This window comes from Cricetulus griseus, chromosome 6 (assembly GCF_003668045.3).
Source record: "Cricetulus griseus strain 17A/GY chromosome 6, alternate assembly CriGri-PICRH-1.0, whole genome shotgun sequence".
Taxonomy (NCBI): domain Eukaryota; kingdom Metazoa; phylum Chordata; class Mammalia; order Rodentia; family Cricetidae; genus Cricetulus; species Cricetulus griseus.
Genome location: NC_048599.1, coordinates 98839646 through 98866225, shown reverse-complemented (window position 1 = coordinate 98866225; position 26580 = coordinate 98839646). Strand labels below are relative to the sequence as shown.

Genomic DNA, 26580 nt, shown 5'->3' with positions numbered 1-26580 from the left:
TGTCTTTTAATTAGGAGATTAAGGAACTGAGTCAATACCAGAGGGGCTGAAAGCTAGGACCCCAGCAGGGGGGTCTCAAGCCCTCAGGACTGGGACTTTAATCTCTACTGGTTCAGTGTGTCTTTAAAGGCTATCAAACAAACCTTTTAGTTTGAAAAGAAAAGACCATGCAGTTAGCAATCAGGACCAGTTAGCTCTTTCGTTGTGATGGTGGAGGAAGATGCTTTGACTCCCAGAAGCCCTTAAAGTTTATTCTGACCTGTTAATTGCTTGCTTTTAAAGTTGGACTTGAGGATACTTCAACACACTCCTATTTTTCCCACTTTAAAGATTCTGTGCTATCAGAAATTACTACGTGATAACTAATGAACACATGTTCTAAACTTCATTTCCTAAAGCAGTGTGATTAAAATGATGAAGTTTATCACCCCAGAAGCTGATGTCACTTTAGGGTAATGTGACGCTTAGACAGGCATTGAGTAGCAAGTGTCTGTCGTCTTCCAGCCGTTTGTAGCAAAAACTTGTTGACTTCATAGCCAAACAAATCTGTTCTGATTGCTGTTGTTTTAATTTTGGCAAACATTTCCTAGCTATGAGACTATGGATACATGGGTTAATGTAAACTACAAGGAATAAAGCCATCTCATGGGGCTGCTTTGAAGTCAAGATAACATACTATGTGAAGAGAGCTCGAAAAGAAGTCTCTTGATAAGTGTCGGATCTTATACACTACAGAGATTTCTCTTTTTATTAAAACACCTGGTGTCCTGACTTGTTTTTGCGTTAACTTGACACAAGCTAGAGGCATCTGAAAGGATGAGAAATTTGAGAAAATTCTCCCATAAGATTGGACTGTAGACAAGCCTGTAGGGCATTTTCTCAATTAGTGACTGATGGGGGAGGGCCCAGCCCATGGTGGGTGGTTCCATCCCTGGGCAGGTGGTCCTGGGTTCTATATAAAAGCAGGCTGAGCAAGTTATGAGGAGCAAACCAATAAGCAGCACCCCTCACAGTCTCTGCATCACTCCTGCCCCCAGGTTCCTGTTCTGTTTGAGTTCCTGCCCTGACTGCCTTTGCTCATGAACAGTGATGTGGAAATGTAAGCCAAAAAAACCCTTTCTCCTCCAACTTGCTTTTGATCATGGCATTTAATCACAACAATACTAACACCAACTAGTGCATCTGGTGAGACTGTGCTAATCTGGTCAGCTTAACTCCTGGGGTGTGGAAGATGTTGTCTTTGATTATGGGATCACTATGAGCTTTGGTGAAGTACTGAAGAGAAAATGTGCTATATAGCAAAATATTGCCAATGACGGTGCACAGCAAAATTGTACCCTGACACTTGGGGATCTCAAATAGCCCCACCATATCTCTCTTTGGGAACACTGGTGGCCACCTTCCTAAATCAAAAGCATGCAAGTCCCAGGACTACCTAGAGACAGCAAGGAAGGAGAAGTTGTCTCAACCAGTTAAAATATTAGTTGGAGCATATTAAATGAGAGACCTACAAAAGTAAGAGCCAAACACATAAATACCAGGGCTTCCAAGTTGCTGTAATTGTTTACAGTGTATAATCAATCCAACGGACAGTTGATCCTCATAGCACTTTATTATGTTTGAGTTCAGTGCTTTTTTATGTCTGTTGTTCATGGGATAATTTTTTAGAGCTTTTAGTCTCCTGTGTAATAGTTTTACTAGAAAAAGAAACCTCCTCATCTGCCATAAAAAGGAGCAATGAGTTTATTTTTCATTTGAGTCTTCATGGTCAAAGCCATGAAAATTAACAGCAAAATTGCATGTTTTAATTTCATACATTTAAGATGTGAAGGGTAGGTGTTTGAAAAATGGGTTTCCTTGAGTCTCTCAAGATGAATTTGGAAGATATACTTCATTGTAAATGTTTCGCCTACTGTAGTTTATTTCTTGTAATTAACATTAAAATGAGGCATAGACAGAGTGCCTTGGAGTGTACTAACACAACTAGATTACTCTGTTAGAAAACATGCACAGAAGAGAAGAGACACAGTTCCCTGAATGGGCGCCTAGGGGAGAAACAAGAGTTTTCAGTGGACAAACCACAGCTACAGAGCATCTGAACACCTAGGATTGATTATTTTAGGACAAAGAGCAGAGGATAACTGGGAGACCAAAATAGTTTGCTGACAAAGGAAGGAAGTGGCCTTGGAAACAAGATGGAACCTCAGAGCTCAGCCTTGGCCATCGATCTGTGAAGATGACTTGCTGAGCCACCCCCTTGCCAGTCACCTGGAGGTGGTAGAAATGAGACCCTAGAGCCATCTAGAACTCTGTCCATCGATGAGCAACATTAAATGTTGGTATAATGAACAATCCACTACAGTATGCCCCAAGATTGTGTGAAGGAAGTCACACACTAACAGAAATACTGCCCATGTCCCTGGATTTCATGATAGCAAACCCTTAAGAGATTACCCTGAGTCTCAGGAGAAACTTTGAACTTTTAAACAGTGTTGGGACTGTGAAACACTATGGGAACTTCTGAATTTAGAATTAACCCATTTTGCATTTGGAGGTGGTCTTTATTCAGTGAGGCACAGTAGTAGGACATTATTCTTTGAATTATAGTTTAGCATTTGGTCCCCAGTGGGTGGCGCTGTTTTGGAAGGTTGTGGAACCTTCAGAGGGTGGAGTTTCACTACAGGAGAGTTCCCTACAGTGGAGTTTCACTACAGCAGGGTTCTGGGTGCAGGCTTGAGACTTTGTAGCCCACTGCTTCTTGTCCACTCTCCAGTTTCTGACTGTTGACACAATGTGACCAGCTGACTCCTGCTCCTGCTACCACACATAATGGTCCATGACCGACTATATCCCTCCTTAAACGATAAGGCAAAATAAGCCTGTTCTCTAGAGTTGCTTCATGTCAGATTTTATGCCACAGCAATGAGAAAAGCAATTCAGCCCCTTCTCACTTCTTTTTCTGGGAATCCTCCTTGTAGGAATGCAATTTTATATGCTTGATAGTGTCTAGATGTCTTTGAGACTATGCTTTTCTTCATTCTTTTTTCTTTCTATTCCCTAAACTATATATTTCCTATAGACTTGTCTTTCTTCAGCCTTCTCACATAGGCTTTTAAGCACCCATCTTAGGGAACTTTTCATTTTATTTAACTTCCCAATTTTAGAACTTATATTTGTTTTTATGATAATGTCTATACTATATCTAGTCATTGATCTTGTTGAGAGACATAATTCTCACATTTCCCTTTAGTTCTTTGTATGTGGTTCCCTTTAATAGCTTTGACATATTTATAATTTTCCATTCAAATTCTTTGGCAAATAAGTCCAACCATTCTCCCCAGTGGGGCAGTTTCTATCAAAATCTACTTTGCCTAGGTCTATGTTATATTTTCTTGTTTCCTTGTATGTTTTATGGCTTCTGATTAAAAACTAAAATATTAAATAATGTGGAAACTTTGTGGAAACAAGAGCATCTCCTTTTTCCTACATCAAGATGCGGTTGTTTCCATGTATTGCTGTTATTCTTGGTGCTATGTGTTGTCAAGTGACTCCAGTGAACTCACTTTGAAAAGTGTCTCTATTGTACAGCAGCTAGAATCTCTCCTTAGTTAGTTTGATGGCCAGCTGATAGTTAGATAGATTTTTGTTATTGTGGACCACATTTTTCAAAGTCTGAAAGTCATATTCAGAGAGCTACCCAAAGGCATTGGTGCCATCACAATTCACAGTACAGACACTTAGTGACATTCTCAAAAGCCATTTCTGCTTCCCTGAAGCACACTTTGGAGTAATAATGTCCAAGTGAGTGAGTCACATTGGCCTTGTAGAGTTTGTGGCTTCTTCCTCCAGGCCCAGATCATAGCCATAATCTGACTTGGTGTTAACAACTACCCCCTCCCTGCCCCTTAGGCCAGTGATGTCATGGTTATAAAGTGCAATATGATTACAGTCTGTAATCACAGTACACTCAGGGGCAATCAAAACCCTCACCATCTCTAGCTTTTTTAGGGCAAGCCTTTTCTTCGTTGTGTCATCAATGCTGGACAAGAACAAAGAATGGTTACCCAGATATCTCTGATGGCTTTTAGAAGGACCCTTGGAAAAACTCATTAGAATCACATCATGGGAGACAACTTCCCTGTAAAAATGACAGAGTTTGGGCCAGGGAGTCTGGAGACCTAAACGAGAGAGTTACAAAGATAATTAAGATGGATTAAAAACCACTGTTAGAAGGAGTCATTTGTTTGCAAAACTAGAGCCTACGAATTTCAGATACCACCCTAAACATTGAAACAGTGGTTTTACCATTCTGAGAAACGGGGCTCAGGAGAGTAGTAGTAGCAAACAATTTTTATTTTTCTTTCAAAGAAAAGAATAGCAGATCTATCCAATATTAATACTGAAGGAAACCCTGAATTGTCTCAGGTTATTTAAAGTTAAGGTATATGTGTTTCTAGCTTAGCTGAACCCACTGTTTGGGTTCTTAGAAGGCCAAGATCAAGACATTGCCAAGGCTGTATGCTTTTCTGAATGTTAGGTCTTAGATAGCCCAAATATCCAGAAATGAGCCCAGCCTGCACTAGAGAAGGATTTTCAGGACATTAGATGAAAGCCAGCCTTCCTCAGGAACTTATGAAACCAGTCCCCATCTGGCAAAAGGAATCATTTCCTTCACCTCTGTTAGAAGGGACATATGGCCATCTGTGGTGCCCATCAGCATATCAAAGCCCATGCTGGCCTCCAGGCTCCCTCAGCATCACAAGTATCTCTTACACATTTCAATGTCCATGCCAGCTCATGGTCCTTCCCTGCCCCAGCTACTCATTCCCTTATAATCTTATAATTTGTCCACTTCATGTTCTCTAGCTATATTCCCACCCTTGCTGACTCTCTCTCTCTCTCTCTCCCTCTCTCTCTCTCTCTCTCTCTCACATATACATCATACTATCTCTTGCTATCCTTTCTTGCTCTCTCTCCCCTCTTGCTCTCTTGCTCCCCCTCTGTGTGTGTGTGTGTCTTCTATTCTCTATCTCTTACTGTCTCACTGTGAGGTTTGAATGAAAACTGCCCCATAGGCCCATAGGGAGTGGTACTGTTAGGAGGTGTGTCTTTGTTGGAAAAATGTGTCACTGAGGGTAATCTTTGAGATTTCAGATGCTCAAGTCAGGCCCAGTGTGTGTCTCTCTTCCTGCTGCCTGCTGAATCAGATGTAGAACCCTTGGCTCCTTCTCCAGCAACATGTCTGCCTGTGTGCCGCCTTGCTTCCTACCATGATGACAATGCACTAAACCTCTGAACTACAAGCTACCCCAAATCAAATGCTTTCCTTTGTAAGAATTTCTGTAGTCATGGTGTCTCTTCACAGCAATAAAACTAACTAAGACAGAAATTGTTACCATGAACTGCGGTATTACTGTGATAGGCCTGACCATACTTTTGTTTGAGGAACATGGACTTTGGGTCTTTGGATTAGGAAAGCAACTGAATGCTTTAAGTGGGATTTAATGGGTCATACTAGTAGGAGCATGGAAGACAGTGGTGTTCAGGGTGATTTAAATGGTAGGGAACTGGCTAAAGAGGTTTCAGAGGAGAAAATATTCACATATGGCCTAGAGATCATTCTTGTGATATTTTGGTACAGAATGTGGCTGCTTTCTGCCCTTATCCAAAAAAATCTGTGTGAGGCTTAACTGAAGAGTTATGGATTACCATCTTTGGCAGAGGAGATTTCCAGGCATCCTAGTATTAACTGTGTTGCTTGATTATTAATGGCCACACTTGTGCAGATCTGTAATGAAAAGGAGCAAGCCAGGAAGCAACACCCCTCCTGCCCTGCCTTTTCATCAGCTCCTGCCTCTAGGTTCCTGCCCTGTTTGAGTTCCTGTCCTGATTTCCTTCAATGATGAACAGTGATGTGGAAGTGTAAGCCTAATAAAATAAACCCTTAACTCCTCAACTTGCTTTTTGGTCAGGGTATTTTTTTCACAGGAATAGAAACCCTCACTGTTTCCACTATTCTACCCCTTCTCTTCCCTAGTTAGAAAAACAAAAAACAAAAAACAAAAAAAAACCAAAACAACCAAAAAAACCTTTCTATCCGATCTGGATTCTTGAAGATGCTGCTGAATATTCTCTCTCTCTCTCTCTCTCTCTCTCTCTCTCTCTCTCTCTCTCCTTCTCCCTCCCTCCCTCCCTCCTTCCCCTCCATCCCTCCCCCTTCTCTCTCTCTCAATAAAAACCTTTCCTTAATAATGGAACAGTCTTGTCAGCAGTTTCTTTACTGCCCGCTCCCCAAATACACTAAAGGCTTCCAAGGAGAATACAGCTCACACAGGCTGCTGGCAAACTTATTTTTGCAGTTACAAGATGGGTTCTCCTTTCCTTGATATTTAAGTCGGCAACATGTAACAACTCTGCTCATATCTTAAATCTCTGACTTTCCCTTCTGCTGTCTCTTTGGCCTCTTTCTGTCCTAACCTGGTGAAAGTTTTATTCTTTGTGGCTCACCTGAAGAATCCAGCATCACCTCCCCACTTTAACATCAGCATAGTAGAAACCTCTCTTACATCTGCAAAGCCTCTTTGCTTTTACAATATACCATCAAGATATGATGACAAGGGAAAGGTCTAAATTCTGCCTGGCACACTTGGGGTGACTCCATTGTTTAAACATTGGCAAGTTTGGACTGTCAGCCATTATTCATGCCATCATGACAGAATGCTTCACTTAGTGACCCGTATTCTTAGTGTTGTTTAGCAGCCTTGTCATTGACAAGCATGTCAACAGACAGCAAGATTGTCTCAGCACTTCCTCCTTAATGAAATTCAAAGCCTCCTTTCCTTTCCTCAATTCAACTGCTTCTCACTAGAAGGGAAACAGCTTCCAATTAGTTGGATTTTTTTTTGACAAATTGTTGTTCTACATTTTAATAGCAGTCCTGCAAAGTACATGGATTTGTTTATACTAGGCTCATCCTGCCCTGAACTTTTGTTTATGGTAAGGACTTGGCCATTTTCTTCTGTCTTCAGTTGCAAGTCTTGGCATGTGGAAGTGGCTCATTTTGTTGGTATTTGAGTAAGAAAACACTATCACCTCATTTACTTTGGAGTTTCTTCTTTAGTTGCTGCTCTGCGTTGCAAATAGTTTTTCAACAAAAATATTTTCATCACTCCTATAAAATTGTATTCTTCTTGCTTATGTAGGCTTTGTTGCTTGGGGAATTTTTTTTAATGTGTATATGATGCAGTTGTGTGTGTGCGTGTGTGTTCACAGGCATGGACACACTGGGAGTGCATGTTCATGTGTGTGTGCATGTATGTGAACACCAGTGGTTGAGAACTTGCCCTTTCCAGTGGTGGCACATGCATTTAATCCCAGCAATGGGGAGGCAGAGGCAGGAGGATCTCTGTGAGTTGAGTTTGAGGCCAGCCTAGTCTACAGAGTGAGTTCCAAGACAGCCAGAGCTACACAGAGAAACCCTGTCTTAAAAAATAAAACAAAACAAAAATAAACAAACAAAAAGAGTTAGCCCTTTCCTAAGTTGACCTGTACCTTATATATTGAGGCAAGGTCTCTCACTTCAATTCAGAGTGCCCTGATTTGGCTAGACTATCCTAGTTGGCCAAATAGCTCTGGAGATGCCATCCCTGACTCCAAAGTTCGAGGAATACAGATGGTCCCACCACACTGGGTTGGCATATGCATGGGTGCTGGGGATCTGAGCTCTGGTCCTTAAGCTTACATGACAAATACTCTTCTTCTTCTTCTTCTTCTTCTTCTTCTTCTTCTTCTTCTTCTTCTTCTTCTTCTTCTTCTTCTTTTTCGAGACAGGGTTTCTCCATGTAGCTTTGGAGCCTATCCTGGCACTTGCTCTGGAGACCAGGCTGGCCTCGATTTCACAGAGATCCGCCTGCCTCTGCCTCTGGGATTAAAGATGTGTGCCACGCCCGGCGACAAATACACTTCTTACTGTATCATTTTCCTCTCCCCCTTACTCACGTGCTTTTGAATAAAACAGTAACTTTTCATTTCAGTGTAAAGACACTGAGTAATCTTTTTACAGATTTATGTATTATTTTATATGTATTAGTATTTGCTTGCATGGTTGTACGTGCTTGCATGTCTGGCATTCATGGAGCCATAAGAGGGCACAAGATCTCCTGGATATGGAGTTACAGGTAAGTCAGCATATGGGTACTGGGAACTAAGTTTGGGACTCTACAAGGGCAGCAATTGCCCTTGACCACCAAACCATCATTCCATCCTCTTATTGTGCATTCTTGTTGAAAATATTAACCAGTATTTTGGAGATCAGCCCTCTGTCAGATGTGGGGTTGGTCAAGATCTTCCCATTCTGTAGGCTGCTGTTTTGTCCTGTTGACTGTGTCGTTTACCTTACAGAAACTTCTCAGTTTCAGAAGATCCCATTTATTAATTGTCAATCTCAGTGTCTGTGCTACTGGTGGTTTGTTCAGAAAGTGGTCTCCTGTGCCAATGCATTCAAGGGTACTTTTTACTTTCTCTTCTAAGAGGTTCAGTGTGGCTGAATTTATGTTGAGGACTTTGATCCAGTTGGACTTAAGTTTTGTGCATGGCAATAGATATGGATCTATCTGCAATCTTCTACATGTCAGCATCCAGCTATGTCAGCACCATTTGTTGAAGATGCTTTCTTTTTTTCCATTGTATAATTTTAGCTTCTTTTTCAAAAATCAGGTGTACATAGATGTGTGGATTAATATCAGGGTCTTCAATTTGATTCCATTGGTCTACCTGTCTGTTTTTGTGCTAATATCAAGCTGTTTTCATTATTATAGCTCTATACTAGACCTTGAAGACAGGGATGGTGATGCCTCCATAAGTTCTTTTATTGTAGAGGGTTGTTTTGGCTATCCTAGGTTTTTTGTTTTTCCATATAAAGTTGAGTGTTGTTCTTTAAAGGTCTGTGAAGAATTGTGTTGAGATTTTGATGGGTATTGCATTGAATGTGTAGATTGCTTGCTAGTCACCAAAACACCAAATAATCCAATTTTAAAAAGAGGGTACAGATCTAAATAGAAAATTCTTGATAGAGGAATCTCAAATGGGCAAAAGACACATAAAAATTGCTCAAAATCCTTAGCCATCAGGGAAATACAAATCAAAACAACTCTGGGATACCACCTTACACCTGTCAGGATGGCCAGAATCAAAAACACCAATGACCATTTATGCTGGAGAGGATGTGAGGTAAGGGGAACACCCCTCCACTGTAAACTTGTACAGCCACTTTGGAAATCAGTATGGGAGTTTCTCAGGAAATGGGTATCAGTCTACCTCAAGATGCAGCAATTCCACTCTTAGGCATATACCCAAGGGATGTACATTCCTACCATAAGGACATCTGTACAACTATGTTCATAGAAACATTATTTGTAGTAACAAGAATATGGAAGCAACCTAGATGTCCCTCAACCAAAGAATGGATAAAGAAATGCGGTACATTCACACAATGGAGTACTACTCAATGGGAAAAAAAATGACATCTAGAAATTCTCAGGCAAATGGATGGAACTGGAAGAAACCATTCTGAATGAGGTTACCCAGACACAGAAAGAAAAACAAGGTATGTACTCACTCATAAGTGGATATTAGACATAGAGCAAAGGATTACCAGCCTACAATCCACAACCCCAGAGAAGCTAGGAAACAAAGAGGATCCTAAAAGAAACATACATGGTCCCCTGGAGAAGGGAAAGGGACAAGATCTCCTGAGTAAATTGGGAGCATTCGTGTAGAGGGAAGGGGGTAGGAGAAAAAGGAGGGGAGGAGGAGAACATGAGCGATCAGGAAGGAGAAGAACAGAGATGGAGAGGAAGGAAAGAGACACCTTAATAGAGGGAGCCATTATGGGCTTAACGAGAAATCTGGCACTAGGGAAATCTCCAGGAATCTACAAGGCTGACCCCAACTAAGAATTTAAGCAAGAGTGGAGAGGCTGCCTTAAATGCCCTTCCCCTATAATGAGATTACTGACTACCTTAAAATGCCATCATAGAGCCTTCATCCAGTAGCTGATGGAAGCAGAAGCAGAGATTCACAGCTAAGCACTGAGCTGAATTCCTGGAATCCAGTTGTAGAGAGGGAGGAGTGATGAGCAAAGGGGTCAAGGCCATGCTGGGGAAATTCACAGAAACAGCTGATCTGAGCAAATGGGAGCTCACAGAAGTTTGACAGCTGGGGAACCAGCATAAGACCGAATCAGGCCCCCTGAACGTGGGTGTCAGTTGGGGGGCTTGGGCAGTCTATGGGGCCTCTGGCAGTGGAACCAGTATTTATTCCTAGTATACGAAAGGGCTTTGAGAGCCCATTCCCTATGGAGGGACACTCTTTCAGCCTAAATACACAGGGGAGGGTCTAGGTCCTGCCCCAAATGATGTGACAGACTTTGATAGGTGCCTCACCCTCCCTGAGGAGTGGATGGGAGGTGAGATGGAAGGATGGTTGGGGGGGCGGGAGGACGATGGGAGGGAGAGGGAATTGGGATTGGGATGTAAAATAAGATTGTTTTCAATTTAAATAAAAATTAAAAAAGAAAATATTAATCAGCATTTAATCCCAGACATGTAGCACCAACAATGCACAATACACAAAGTGGTGATACAAACAGCTATGAGGCAATAGCTGTGTCACAGCTGCCACCTAGGACAGCAGTCATCATCACTATTTTCAATGTCATTAAATCATTCATTTTCTAGATATTTATTGATTAGTTACTAAGTGTAGACATTATGCTCTTCTGGTGGTTGCAGTAAAGTTTTCCTGTTAATACATTCAGAACCAGTAAGTGGAATGGCTGAGAAACCAAATGATAGAGTCGGGCTGTGTCCCAACATGGCTTCTGTCACCTATGCATCCCCAGACACATTCCCTTATCAGTACCATGAGAACAAATGAAGCAGCTTCTGTGAGAATTTGGCCTTAGCACTCAGCACACAGCAGAAGTGAAAACAGCACTCCAGTGCTTTCTGTTACTAACGAGAACTACTTTCTTTACTGTCCCTGGGCTCACAGAGCAAAACATCTGACCAGCTCTAATTCCTTATTGTTTAAAAATATACCTGTCTCAGGCTATCTTAAGTGTGCTGACTTTCCTAAGTAAAAGTCAGAAATCATCAAAATTCATGACAAGGGCACTCAGAAAGTAATACCATGTTTGAAGAGAAAACCTTGACAATTCAAACAATTTGACCATCATTGTGTTCGAAATTTCTCAGTGTACCCTCTCATATGGGTGTAGGGAGACACCATAACCATGCCTCCTAAGAGGTGGCTACAGGTGTGCCCGACCACGCCCATCAGGGTGTGGTCAAGGTGATGTCAGGGTGATGGGGGGGGCTTTAAAGGGACAGACAAGGCCCACGGCTTGCTCTCTTGCCTCCCTTGCCTTGCTGCTTTTGGCATGCTCTGGCTTGCTGCTGGCTGGCGTTTATCTATTAAAGCTCTCCTAACCTTACGGATTCCGTATCAGTTCTTCATCGTTTTATATGGGTATGTGGGTTTCTGCAATTTAAAGATCCATGTAAACTAACATCCCTTACAAACTCTCTCATGAGACCTGAAACCCTTCCTCCTAGTGTTTTTGATACAGAGTTGGGTCAGAAGTGAAGGGCCAAAGCATTTACCTCAAACTCAAAAATTCAGCAATCAAGATCAATGAATTGTCATGTGCTTTTTAAAACTGATGCAAAAATTCTTTAATGAATAAATTGTCAAAGGCATTTTGAAGACAGATTTTTTTGTTCTTTTGTTTCAGGATTTCATGGCCAAATATTCTAATCATGCTATAAACTTCTTAGTAGCTGCTGGTTGGTTTGAGGACTTTGTTGTTGTTTATTCTTGTTTTGTTTTGAGATAGGGCTCGTACTAGGTATCCCAGGCATGCTTCAGACTCACGATCCACATGTGTCAGCCTTGCAGTGTCTGGGATTACTGGATGGGTTGATGAGACTTGTGTCCTTCCATATGCACAGCCCCCGAGGAAGTGAGGATTTTAGACAGTGCAGTCTTGGTGTTAGTAGAATGGGCACTGGATGGCAACACCATCCAGGCATAAACTCAAGGAAGGTAGGTTGCTGAGTGGAATATTACTCTCAGAAATTGGCTTAAGATTTTCTAGCTCAATACTGTGTGTGACACACTTCACTTCTCTGAGCCTCAGTTTCTTCGTTTGTAAAATGACAATGGTTAATGTTTGAATCCCATGGGCATTTGTGGCATTGAGACCAGATACGTATGACACTAAACTTTCCAGAACAGTTAATGCTCCTTCTGCAGTTAAATAAGAAATCATTAAAATGACAATATTGGATTCACAGAATCATAGCTTCCTGGAACTCCATTGCTAGAAAAAGTATCTAGTAGGCATTATCAATTTTATTGTCCTCATTTAATAAGTAGTGTATTAGTCTCCTGGGACAGCTGGAACAAATCACCTCTAACTTTAAAGCAATAGTTATTTCTTCCCTCACAGTGCTGGGGTCCTAGCTTGAAGATGACACCCTCCAGTTTCTCCCTGGCTTTACATGGCTTTTGCCCCTGTGCCTCTGTGTCTCTCCTCCTTTAGAAGGACACCAGTCACTGGCCAGTGAGTAAGCTTTATTTAAATTTCAAGATGCCTACATAGTTCTATCTTTGTGTCCAAATGAGGTCTCCTATCAAGGGTTGGGGTAGACATGAATTTTGGATGGGGAATCAGTCTTTAAACAACACCATTTCTCTGAAATAACATTTAAAACAAATCTACCTCTCATCTTAAATGTTTTTAGAAGCCAGGCAATTATGGTGTACATCTGTAATCCCGACATTAGGAGTTTGAGGCCAGGCTCAGCAACATGAGATCCTCTGCCTCTCTGTCTCTCCATCTCTGTCTCTGTCTCTGTCTCTGTCTCTGTCTCTGTCTCTGTCTCTCTCTCTCTCTCTCTCTCTCTCTCTCTCTCTCTCTCTGTGTGTGTGTGTGTGTGTGTGTGTGTGTGTGTGTGTGTGTGTGTGTGGTGTGTGTGTTTCTTGACTCTTAAAAGATCCCTCTCTCTCTTTTTCTGTCTTTGTTTTCTCAGAAGTGGCCTTTTATGACCAGAAATTATGGCCTGTCGAGGTCAGAGCTCTTCTAGATTCCTGCAGAGGGAAGAACTCTGAGAGCAGCTTACTGCAGCAGGCATGTGCTATGGAAGGATGAAACAGGCACAGACTAAAAGGGAGAACAATACTCGAATCCCACAAATCCGTTACATGGGAGGTTCTTGGTGGGCATGTTTCTCCCAAGTTTAGCTCCAAGTGCGCCCCTCAACCACTGGATCCTTGATGACTTTGCTCATCTCTCTTCCAGTCTTTCATTTTGTCCTGAATTCTCTTCTTGACTGCTTTCCAAATTAACCCCTGCATCAGTGTCCTGCTGCCCCCATAACAAATTACCATAAACTCCATGTGCAAGCATTACAGTTCAGATGGAAAGGTAGCCTGGCAGTCAGGGAGCCAAGGAATACCAAAAACAAAACAAAACAACAAAACCACCACACAACAAACCCCACACAAAAGCAGAAGACAGGGTTTATACAGCTTTTCTTGGGGGTGGGCGTAGGGGTGCAGCAGAACTTTTCAGGGTGGGAACTGGTGGGATTTCAAGTCCAGACCTCGGGCTTTTTACTCTGTGTGTGTGTGTGTGTGTGTGTGTGTGTGTGTGTGTGTGTGTGTGTGTGTGTGTGTGTAACCTGATTCCTGGCAGTTGGAGGTCCACAATTGGCTTCAAACAGCGGCAGGTGAATACCTTGTGATTCTCTAGGAGATAGATACTGCATTCTCTCACCTCTTCCAGTTTCCAGAGGCTTCCACATTGCCTAGTTCATGGCCCTCTTCTTTGTCTTCAAAGCCAGCAATGACAGGCTGCCTTTCAAACTGCATTACTTCAATTTCTGCCTCTGTCACCATAGTGACTTCATTTACAAAGACCCTTGTGATTAACTAGCACCCATTCAGATGATTGGTGATCATCTGCCTAGCTAGAACTTCTTTGTTAAATAGTCTTTTGACATGTTAATTATACATAATAATGGGCTATGACATTTTCATACATGTGCACAGTGTGCGTCAATCATATTTACCCTTTACCTTCTCTTATCCCCTCCTGCTGACTCTATTTTTCCTACAAATGTCTTATCTCTTTTCCTTTCATTTCTTCCTCCTCTACCTCATCCTCCTCCTGTGTGTGTGTGTGTGTGTGTGTGTGTGTGTGTGTGTGTGTGTGTGTGTTAGCTGTCCTAATGAGTTTCATTAGTGTTGCTTATAGCATGGGTGAATGTTTGTTTATAGGAACATTGGCACCTTGTCAGTGGTTAGAACATTGAAGAAAAGGCTCTCCCTCCCCATCAAGCATTAACTGTATATAAATCCTTAGGGAAGAGTGTAGCTCAAGGTTGTAGCTCCATCTGTAAAGTCAATGTTGCCATGGAAGGCAACACCGATGGGTTCTGGGATATGGCAGTAAACAACTCAGGCAGGCCATTTTTCTGACAAATTCCCTTCTCTTTTATAAGAGTATGCCTTATCTCTCTAACTACTGGAGCTATCTACTGATCTGCATGCTTTTTCAAAGACTCATCAACCAAAAGGTCATTTGTTTTCCATTCTCAAGATTCTAGGGATCACACCCAAGACTTTGCACATGCTTGACAAGCACTCAACAATTAAGCTCGAGCCACAGCCATAAACAAAGGGCTCTGTCCTACTAGATAGATGCTCCAAGATTTCTGGTTTTATTTTTCTCTGATCTTTCTGGTTGGAACAAATGGAAATATATGAATTAGTTCTTTCTGTTTAAAAAAAAGTTAGTTTGCCCCTACAGTTTCCTTAATCTCAGAATATAAAGTGGTTACAGAACTTGGGTTTTACTTGCTATATTTCCATTAAATTATTATTTGAAAAAAATCCTTTCGTGTAGTTGTAGCCTTCTAGAAATTATAGATACCAGGTCACCATTTCTTGATACTTTAAATATAAGAGCTAAGAAAATTCATTTGTGTGTGTGTGTGTGTGTGTGTGTGTGTGTGTGTGTGTGTGTGTGTGTTTTCAGAAAGGGCTTCTTAGTAGCTATGGTGCCAGTCCTGGAACTCGCTCTGTAAACCAGGCTCGCCTCAGACTCACAGAGATGCACGTGCTTCTGCCTCCCTGGTGCTGGTATTAAAGCTATTTACCACCACTGCCTGGCTAGAAAGTTCAATTTTTAAAGTATTCATACTCATACTGGAAATATTCATACATAAAATACGGCCAGGATATTTTAAGTAAAAATTATGTGTTAATATTTCTTTAAATGTTGTTTTGTCTCTTAAGAGTATGTCATCACATAAAGCCTTGTCCAGTAAAGCTAGAAATGGAAGTCTTTTAAAAGCAGAAGAAGAGATCTAAGGAGATTTACTCAGCTGTTTCACCATGGTAGCTTTCTGATGAAAAGTCCCAGAGTGAGACCCAGGGTGGAAGAAGGGCAAGGTCCTATTTTTTGTGTGCATGTCCATATTGACAACACAAGATGACCCAGAGCATCCTCACAGAGACAGTGCCACATTGTGAACAAGGGGAGGGCTTGTCTCTCTTTGATGCATCCTGATTCTATAAACACTAAGAAAGCATGTTCCATCCTGGGTCACTTCTTAAAAAAACCTCAAGAGATGGAGCATAACCAGGGAAAAGGTAAGTGGAGTGAAGGTCCTAGAGACAATGGGATAGAAAGAGCAGCCAAAGGATGATGGCTGTTGATCTGGCAGAGTTAAGGACAGGGGATCCACGCAGATCCTCTACAAAAGAGTCCTTGCTACATGCAGGACTTAGCCCCTGGAGACCTCAGTTTATCATCCTGTAATCCTTCTACATTCTAGTCCACATGACTTTTCAAGGCACAAACTTCATCACATCACTACCTATTGTAGAAATTGAGCAAGTCAGTTGCTAAGCTCATTAGGAGGCTCTGAACATAACAAAAGATCATGGTAGGATTCTCTCCTCAGTCCAGTGGCATTCTGGGCAGCTGGATGTAACAGGGAATTAGGGACCATCATTAGCAATAATGATGATCCTTGTGACAACAACTCACAGCCCTGATGCTCACACATGCTGCTGATGACATCTCACACCCCCAGGTTGGTTAGGTCCTATAAGACCTGACTGAAGTCTTACCACATCCAAGGCTTTCCTTGAGAGTTACCTCCCATTTTCCTCAAATGAGCTGGTTGCCATAGGAAACAATAACATGTCACACAAAAACCTGCCATGTACCATAGGATTATTTTGTGCTGAGAAAAATTGAGAAGCAGATCCAAGAAAAGTTCTCTGCCATAAAGTAAGTCATACATTTATTTACAAGGGCACCTTTCCTCCTGTCATATGAGGAAGGACAAAAGTTGACCACCGGACAACCTTAAACCATTGCTAGCCAGGAGATGGACCAGAGAAATCCACATAACAAGTTTTATTGACTCCATGTATTTTCCTTCCTATAATTTAATGCCCTGTAGTCAACACCTCTTTTCTTTTGTCACTTCCCCAAAAGACATCATTCTTTCTTTTTAAAAAAGGTTTATTTTTTACTTTCTGTATATGAGTACATTGCCTACATGTATGCATGCATGTTTATTATGTGCACACTTAGTGTGAAGGTGTCCAGAAGAAGATGCCAGATCCCCTGGAACTGGAGTTACAGATGCTTTTAAGCTGCCATGTGGGTGCTGGGAATCAAACCAGAATTTCCTGCAAGAGCAGCAGGTACTCTTTACCCCTGAGCCATCTCTCCAGTGACCATCCTTCTTGTTGAAGATGTTAAAAAAGCCATAGCTCCGAACCTTTTCTTAAGAGTTACTTACCTTCCCCTGAGTGGCTCTCACACATACATGAAGAAGACATGGTAGGAACACCTGTCTTTCTTTTACCTTTTATCAATAGGGTCCTGTCTCAGCAAATAACTCAGAAGGCCAGAGAGAAAAATATTTTTCTTTCTCTATAGATACCTTCCCTTGTATTAATATAACACCCTGTACAAACCCTGCATGGGAAGATGTTAAATCTTTGTCACCACTGACAGCAGAACATAAGAACCTAAACAGAGGCATGCTTTCATCTGAAGGGACATTTATTTGCATGAGTTGATGACTATGAAAGGAAAGGTCTACAAGGACGTGGCCTAAGCATCTGAACAAGTTGACTGAGAAGGAAGAACAAGAGAGAAATCAAAGTATAGCTCAGTGTTTTTGAATCTCAGTCTTTGTTCTTTTTCTATCCTATTTTGCTTCTCAGTTGCTATGATTAAATCATTGACCGTATGCATCTTGGGGAGGAAAGAGTTTATTTGGCTTATACATCCTAATTACAGTCCACCATGAAGGGAAGTTGAAGCAGGAACTAGAGACAGGACTCTGAAGGCAGGAACTGAAGGAGCGACCACAGAGGAGTGCTGCTTTACGGGCTTGTTCCTTGTGTACTGCTCACCTGGCTTTCTCATACAACCCGGACCACCTGACCAGGAGCTGCACCACCCACAGTGAGCTGCACCCTCCCACATTAATCACTAATTTTAAAAAAAATGCCCCATAGATCTGCCTACAGGCCAAGCTGATGGAGGTATTTTATCAACTGAGGTTTCATCTTCCCAGATGACCCTAATTATGTCAAGTGGACAAAAAACTAACCAGCACCCATTAGTAACCCTGGCCTAAAGGATTAAGTCTGGGTCCCATGGAGAAAAAAGGTCTATAGACAAAAGCTTTCAGAATTCAACAGTTTATAAAAAGCAGGATACACACATGGCCAATTAGGGCCAGGCAACACACTAGGTCACATGTTAGGGAAAGCACACCTACCCTGATTTCCACACAAATTATCAGTCTTGTTCAGGTTTTGGAAAGTAACTGGTACATCTAAGACAGTGCTGGGAGCTGTGGCAGAACAGTGGCCAATACTCCTGTGATATACTTGGGAGTTCTAGGATGGAGCAGACGGGAGCCCCATCCCAGCAGTTTGTATTGAGCCATGTCCAAAAGGACAGTTGCTGTGTATGAGTGCTTGGGAGAAATGATGATTCAGAATAAACTTGGTTTCAAGGCATCCCAGAGATGCTGAAATCTTTAAAGGTTATTTTTACAAGGTTCTGGACACCTGACTCACAAAGGAGAATTGACTGAGTAGCAATAGGAGTTATCACTGTTAATGTGATTCCTTGTAGTTATAGTCTGGAGGCTGGGTCAGATCTGGTGACATTTTCATGTTATATTATGTTTATACTATATTCTACTATGTTCCTTTTCCACTTTCGCTGTTTGTTGACCATTAGGACAGACTCCTGTTCTGCTTTTAAGTCTCCATAGCCCCATCATCTAACACAGTTCCCAGCCCTGAGCAACAGACCATCAGTATATAAAGAGGTGAATAAACTTACAAACAAATTTTAATAAGGTAGAAGTCATAGGAAGCTAATGCAATGCAAATGCATTTCCTATCAGTAGAAGAAACCTGAGGTGACACAGTAAGAAGGAGGTATTGTCAAAGATGTCCTAAACCTGGTTTGTGTCTCACTGAGAGAGATAGTGCAAACAACTTCCAGTTGCAGACCTGGTTGAATATAGACTATAGGCAGAGACACTACAACTCTATGACAAAGAACCTGGTTGCTTAGGAGCCTAAATGGAATGGATGAGTCAGTGATAAAACCGATTTGTTAAATATTAAGTCTCAAGGATTATAGCTAAGAATCAGCAAGGCTCAAACTGGAGTTTATTAGTAGGCAGTAGTATCCCGAAGAATCTTTACCTGAAGCTATAGGAACCCCCCTCTAAAGCTGTGCTGTTATAATCCTGAGTGATGTTCCCAGGCCCAGGGGCTTTAATGGACCTCATCTGCAGGGAAGATATTATATGCTTCAAGGCAAAAGGAAAGACTGACAATGTGTACAGAACAGGCTGTGATTTGGAGCCTTGGAGCTTGTTTCAACACCCCCACCGTGCCTCTGGCCAACTCCGTGTTGGAGCTGCTGTCTTTATTCCGTTCACTTCCAATATATTCCTGGAGGACTCCACATCTGCAAGAGGAAAATTACTGGGCAAAGAATGGAAGGTCTTCTGAGCTAGATGAACATCCTCCATTAATTTAGAAGCCATAAATAGAAAGATGAACGGGACTATCTCAGAATGTCAGAGTTCAAAGGCATTTTTAAATGTCTTTTTAAAGAAAAGCTGACCTTTATTTTTATTATCAGAAAGTATTTCAAGGGCACCCTGAGCCTTGGGTCATTTCACTTTGACATGGAAGTTCTTGGAAATAATTGTTAGGCCAGAAATGCTTCACTCTGAAGTGACCGAGTGAACATGCGCAGAAGTAGAAAAATCAGCAATCCTGAAGCATGGGATGTTAAAGGAGATGCTCCAGTAACTGCAGAGAGCCCACACAGATGGCAGACACAGCATGTGAGATGTGACTAATGCAGTTAGCATCCATAGATATTTTCTCTAACATCTTAATTATTTTACAACATTCTATTTAGGAAAATTCCAGAGTATATCTCAGTGACTCTATACTTACGTGTCTTTGTTAGGTAGGGATTGGTCAACATGAAATACAGATGTCAACACAACTGCATGTTCATGAATATAAAAACTTCCCTTAAAAGCTTCATCCTGCTATTGTAACATGTGTTTAAATTGTAAACCACAGAGATCCCAAGTCATTTTTAGTATGAGTTCTGTGAATTCTTTCAAATGTCTTTGTATCTATCAGTTCAAGCATCGTCACTAGTGAGACAGAGACATGCTACCACAAGCTCCACCCCTGTCTTCCTTTCTCAAGCTCTCTCCTCTACCTCCATCCGCTACTGCTCTGGTTTCTGCTGCTTTAATTGTGCTTGTTGAAAGAGGGCCCTATAAATGGAATTACGTACTGTGTAGCAGAGCCCTCCCTTAATTTCATACAGCTGATAAAAATACGTGTGATGGCAAACACTGATCTGATTTCCAACCTTTGAGGACCTAGAACCACTTAGGAGACAAACCTTTGACAGATCTGTGGCAGATATTCTAGATTAGAATACCTGAGGTGGGAAGATTCACCCTAAGTGTAGGTGGTACTGTGGGCTGGGGGCTTGGACTGAATAAAAGCAGAAGTGACGTGAGTAAACCCATTCATGACTCTGCTTCCTGACTGAATGGGATATGACCAGCTGCCTCATGTGTCTGCCACCATGACTCTCCTGCCATTACAGACTTATACTCAAACTGTAAGCCAGAGCAAACCTTCCTTCCTTCCTTTTAAAGTTGTTTTTTGTCTGGTGTTTCTGGAAGTAACTAAGATGGTATCTATTTTCTAAAATTAAAGGCAATAATACATTTTTTTTTAAAAAAATAATCTAGTCTTCCTTGGGTATTGATACAGGATTTTACCAGGATGGCCCTTTGACTATATAGATCTTGGTGTTTCATTTCCAATATATTTAATACGAATATCTCAGTATACACCTGAGAATTAAGTTTTTGCCAAATTCTCCAAACTTGATTCTGATTGATCAACTAGACCTGGGAAACATTAACCTAAGAGATATTCATTGTATGGGGTCAATTGTCAGATTTTAAGTTAAATGTCACAACAGAATCAAAGTTTAAAGTTCAGAAGAGTTCTATTGTCCTTGACTGTAAGGCTCCTTGTTATTTGTCACAGGGCCTTGGTCAAGTGACAAACTTGCTTATTCTAGTTTCCTTTTAACTCCTGTGATAAAACATTCTGAGAAAAACAACTTTGGGAAGGAAAGTATTTACTTGGGTTACACTTCCAGGTCACAGTCTACCATGAGGGAAGTCAGGATAGGAAGTCAGCAGCAGCTAACAGAAGAAACCATGGAGGGTTGCTGCTTGCTGCCCAGTCTCTGGCTTTCTCACTTGCTTGGGCTTAACTGGCATTCTTATATAGCCTTGGACTACATGCCTAGGGGATGGGGCCACCTACAGTGATCTGGAACCTCCTACATCAATGTAGACAATCAACACAGTCTTTCACAGACATGCCCACAACCAACCTGATGAAGACAATCACTCAGTTGAGATTCCTTTTTTAGGTGCTTCTAGGTTGTGTCAAGTTGACAGTTAAGGCCAGCTAGGACATTGTCAACCCTTGATTTTCACTTCTGTCTCTTAGGGTTAACTACGTCTACTTCAAAAGACTTGGGTATGTGAAACACTCTCATCAGCACACTTGGCACTTAATGAATAGAAGCTGCTTGTACTATTGAGACTGATGTCAGTAGCAGCAGTAACATCCTCATATTGTCTTTAGCACTTAACCTCCTTTCGCTAAATCTTTGCATTTTGCTTAATTTTTATCACTTCTTAGGCTTTCCTCCAGAGATGACTAACGTCAAGAGAATCAACTTTTGTAGTAGCCCAGCTATTATTTCCAGAAGTGCAAAGCTAAGGGGTACTCACTGGTCATACCTGACCCTCACTTTTATTGTTATAGCCTCAAAGATGCCAACAGAGACAAACTGCAGGAAACTCCCTGTTTCTTGTCAGGAGAAGATATTCTTAGTTAAATAAATATGAACAAGTGGGCATACCTTTAATCCCAGCACCTGGGAGGCAGAGCCAGGTGGATCTCAGTGAGTTCGATGACAGCCCGGCCTACAAAGTGAGTTCCAGGACAGTCAATGCTACACAGAGAAACCCTGTCTCAAACAACCAATAAGTAAATAAATACACAGATGAATAAATAAATAAATAAATATGAGCAAGCAAAAGAGAATAAAAGGGCCAGAATAAAGTAGAAAGTTGTGTTTTCTGAATAATTAGGAAAGATTTTTTAAAAATGAATGTTATTCACAGCTTCAATGTTAGATGTTTGGTGCAAATGCTTAGCGTGAGAAAACACACACACACACACACACACACACACACACACACACACGACAAGGGGTTGAAGAAAACAGGCTTCCACCACTGCTATTCCACACTGCTTGCAATAGCAATTCTGAGTTCAGCTCATTTTTAAGTCTCAAACTATTATAAAGTTCAGGAAAGAGCAGGCAAGATTATAACCACATCACAAGTATTAAATTTTAGTATTTTCTGTTTTTGCACTACTGACAGTGAACCCAGAGACTTCATGCACACTCCAGCAAGCTCTCTACTACTGAGTTAGACCCTCAGACCCCCTCTCAGTATTTGTTTTGAGACAAGATCCCACTAAGTTTCCCAAGCTGGCCTTGGTCTTACTCCACAGCCATGGTGTGCCTTGCCTGACGCAGTCTCCCAAGCAGAGAGGCTAAGAGGCTAGCACCACCAGACGTTCTTGTTCTAAAACTTTGTCTTAAAAACACAGGGCAAAGGAGATGTATCATACACACACTCATTTGTTCAGCAGTAGATTTTATTTAAGTCCTGAAGTTCAAATGAGTGATAAATGGATGCACTTGATGATACAGGGAAAGAGTAACTCCATCTTCAAGGAATTATCAAACACAGCAAACACCGAGGACAAACGATCAATAGACAAGCAGGAGACCATAAGCCTTACCTGCTCTCAGCATCAGCACTGCACTTTGGGGACATCAGTTCAAAGGATTTGGTGAACTTCACCACCTGTGTCATACAGAGAAAGGTAAATCCAGGTCACTTAAAGCTTCCCACAGTTTAACATGATGCAATAACAGCTTTCATCTCTGTAATGATCATTACATTAATTGAGGATTAAAGAGCCATTTTAAGTGGTGAGGTGCCAAGATAAAAGAAGAAAGGTCTAATCCACATCTTGTGCTTGCCTTCTTACTTACCAGACATTGCCAATATCACTTTACCAGATTTGTTTGGTACCTGGGTTTGCATTCTTGATATTTCATTATTTGTAATTTCTTTCCATTATTTTGCCTAAAGTACAGCAAGTTCTTCCTTCTTAAAAACTCATGCTCTAGGCTTAATCCTGCCATTTTATTACCAAGGAGGCATGTGCAAATGGATTTCATGCAAGAAGAAAAGCATAGATTGCTGTGCAAAAGAAAATCAAAGCCCAGTGCTTCTGACTACGTTGTCCTGGATGATGACAGTATCATTAAAAAAAAAAAAATCTGTTAAATGCAGCCATTTGGGCCAGCATTCTTTCAATGGCTGTCTTAGGGGTTCGATTGCTGTGATAAAACTCCATGTTCCAAAGTCACATGGAGATGAAAGGCATTATTCCAGTTAAAACTCTTAGGTCACACTCCATCAATGAGGAAAATCAGGGAAGGAACTCAAGGCAGAAACCCGGACGCAGGAATTGAGGCAGAAGCCACACCAGAGTGCTGCTAACTGGCTTGCTTGTTCAACATCCTTAGTCATCAGGGAAATGCAAATCAAAACAACTCTGAGATACCATTTTACTCCTGTCAGAATGGCTAAAATCAAAAATACAATGACAGTTTATGCTGGAGAGGATGTGGAGAAAGAGGAACACTCCTCCACTGCTGGTGGGAGTGCCAACGTGTACAGCCACTGTGGAAATCAGTATGGCGACTCCTCAAGAAAATGGGAATGAGTCTACCATAAGATCCAGCAATTCCACTCCTAGGCATATACCCAAAAGAAGCACATTCATACAACAAGAACATATGTTCAACCATGTTCATAGCAGCATTATTTGTAATAGCCAGAAACAGGAAGCAGCCTTGATGCCCCTCAACCGAAGAATGGATAGAGAAATTGTGGTACATTTATACAATGGAGCACTACTCAGCAGAAAAAAACAATGGAATCTTGCAATTTGCAGGAAAATGGATGGAACTCGAAGAAACCATTCTGAGCGAGGTAACCCAATCACAAAAAGACAAACATGACATGTACTCACTCATATGTGGACCTGCTTTATGATACATAGTAGTGACCATGCTTTATCAGAGATGTTTTTAATGATGGTGCCCAGAATGGTTTCTTCCCAGATGATGACTGAGAAGCTAATAAAAAAAAAAAGATGGTGTCAAGTACCACAAGAGTAACAGAACTTCGCTGTTTTCTGGGATTTTGTTTTTTACTTTTTTGTTGTTGTTTGTTTGTTTGTTTTTTTGTTTTTGTTTTTTGTTTTTTAAATGGAATGTGCTGGATGTCTCTACAATTTTGTTCAAATGACTGCAGAACCTGGAAAAGCTGTTGCTGCTATTGATGCATAACATATTGCCATTATTGCTCTTTTTATATAATATATATGCTAATTGAAACTAAAATATGTGATGAATCCAAGGTGTTTCAGAGAGTGCTCACCTGTGCATGCAAATTTGATTTCATCTTTAGTAAGTAGTAAAGTTATATGCTTGCCAAAAAAAAAAAAATAAGTGACACACTGGAAGACAAATGTCACACAATTTCAATTTTATGTGTAACCTAGAAATGATGAACTTATGGGAACAGAGAGCAGAATTGTGGCTATTAGGCTTCAATGTGGGTCTTTTAACAATGGGGAAACGATTGGTTTAAGGATATAAAACTGCAGTTGGACAAGAGGCATGGACTCTGTGAAGTCTTGAGGTCTACTGAGAGCATGATAAATATGGTTGATAACAATATGCTATATTTTAAAAGTTGTGAGATAGTATACTTTAAGTGTTCTCAAAACAAAAATGATGAATATGTGTGATATAACATGTTAATTGGTTTAATTTAGCCATGCCATTGTGAACATACTGTATTGTGTATCATAATTGTGCATGACTTTATTTATGAGCTAAATAAATGAATGAAAAAAAAGAAAAAAAAAAGAGGGGCTGGAGAAATGATTCAGCAGTTAAGAGCACTAGCTGCTCTTCTAGAGGACCTGGGTTCAATTCCCAGCACTCAAATGGCAAGTAACAACTGTCTATAACCACTGTTCTAGGGGATCTGACACCTTCACACAGGTAAAATACTAATGTACATAAAATACAAACAAATTATTTTTTAAAAGGGTGGTGGTGATGCACAACTTTAATCCCATCACTTGGGAGGCAGAGGTAGGTGATCTCTGTGAATTGAGGCCTAGAACAGAGCAAGTTCTAGGACAGGCTCCAAAGCTACACAGAGAAAAGTCTGTCTTAAAAAACAAATAAAAAATGTAAGATTTATAAATAAAGAATTTAAGGCTGGGATCACAGTTCAGTAGGCAAAGTGCTTGCCACACAAACAAAAAGACTTGTGTTCGATTCACTGGAGTATGTAATAAAAATATTGTGTGAGGTGACACATGCTAGTAATTCCACCGCTGTGGAGACAGAGACAAGCAGATTCCCTACAGTCACTGGCCAGCCAGCTTGGCCTACTTGTTGAGTCCCAGGTCAATGAGAGACCCTGACACTGTCTTTAAAAACAAGGTGGGTGACATTTGAGGTATAAAAGCTAACATTGTCCCTGGCCTCTACATGCATGTATAATACATAATGCATACATTATGCATGAGTGTAGAATATACATATGCATAATCTCATGGGCCAATTCTTATGTTCATGTTCATCTCCTACCCCTTCCTCCCTTCCTCCCTTCCCCCTTTCTCTCTCAATAAAATAATTCAAACTTTAAAGCCCAGGATCAGAATTTTTTTGATGGCCAAATGTGATTCCTTCTTCTAGATGGAGGGAATTATTAAATCTATAATTTTTCCCCTTTACTTAGGTTCTTTAGCAGCTCAAAGCAAGTGTTATTTTACCTCTATGCGGCATACTTCAGATTTGAATTTGTTGACTTGATTTTCTCTTTTTCCTTTTTCCTTGGAAAGCCTCTCATGCCATTACATATATAGGACAACACTCACAATATTTGTTCACTTACATTTTTACATTTTTAAAATCATAGATGCTAGTGTTTATTTGTTATCACTGTTGTTTTGAGAAAGAATTTCACTCTGTAGCCAAGTATGTCTTCACTCTCCCAAACATCTGCTTCAGCCCCCTAAACTGAGACTATAAGCATGTGGTACCATCCACACCTCTCAAAAACTTTAAGTTCTTTTGGTATTGAATTGAGAAGGATTAGAAAGAAGATGAAGTATTTAAACTTGAAAAGAATATATGGATATATGAAAAATGTGGATAAAATGTTTTCATAAGTGAAATACTTGGTGAAAGCCCTGAATGGACCACTAGGTTGTGTAGAAGATAATTATTTAGGGGTACAGCTAGGAACCCGGGATGGTAAGAAAGAGGAACACTTAATATCCTACAGCTAGTGGCCAATGATATAAGAATAAAAGAGCCGCAGGCCTGAGTTCCATCAAGAGAGTAATGAATAAGTACAGTAAGTAGTGAGACTGGAAACCAGACAAGGTCAGGGAGGCATCGAAGCATCAGCCTGGGGCCCATAATGTGCATGGAGTTGCTTTGGAGCCAGGCAGTCTGACTTTGAAGGTTTGTGGTACATTCTAGACTCTACCACTGTCACAAATCTAAGTTCGAAGCCACGTATTCAGGAACCCAGAGCTATTAATAGAATCTCCTTACACAGTCTGCCACTTATGGACAGCCAGAAGTTAAAAATCACAGCTGAATTTACCTCAGCAAATGGTTGGGAATGCATAATTTTATGTGGGCCT

General features: G+C 41.0%; 1 protein-coding gene across 1 annotated transcript in view; it reads right to left on the bottom strand.

Annotated features, from left to right (window-relative positions):
• Window positions 1-26580, bottom strand: part of LOC100756511 (dual 3',5'-cyclic-AMP and -GMP phosphodiesterase 11A) — a 361367-nt gene that overhangs the window by 193284 nt on the left and 141503 nt on the right. Inside the window, exon 5 of the mRNA XM_027420128.1 lies at window positions 22570-22634. Coding sequence (XP_027275929.1) covers window positions 22570-22634 — 65 coding nt within the window. The remainder of the gene's footprint in view (window positions 1-22569; window positions 22635-26580) is intronic.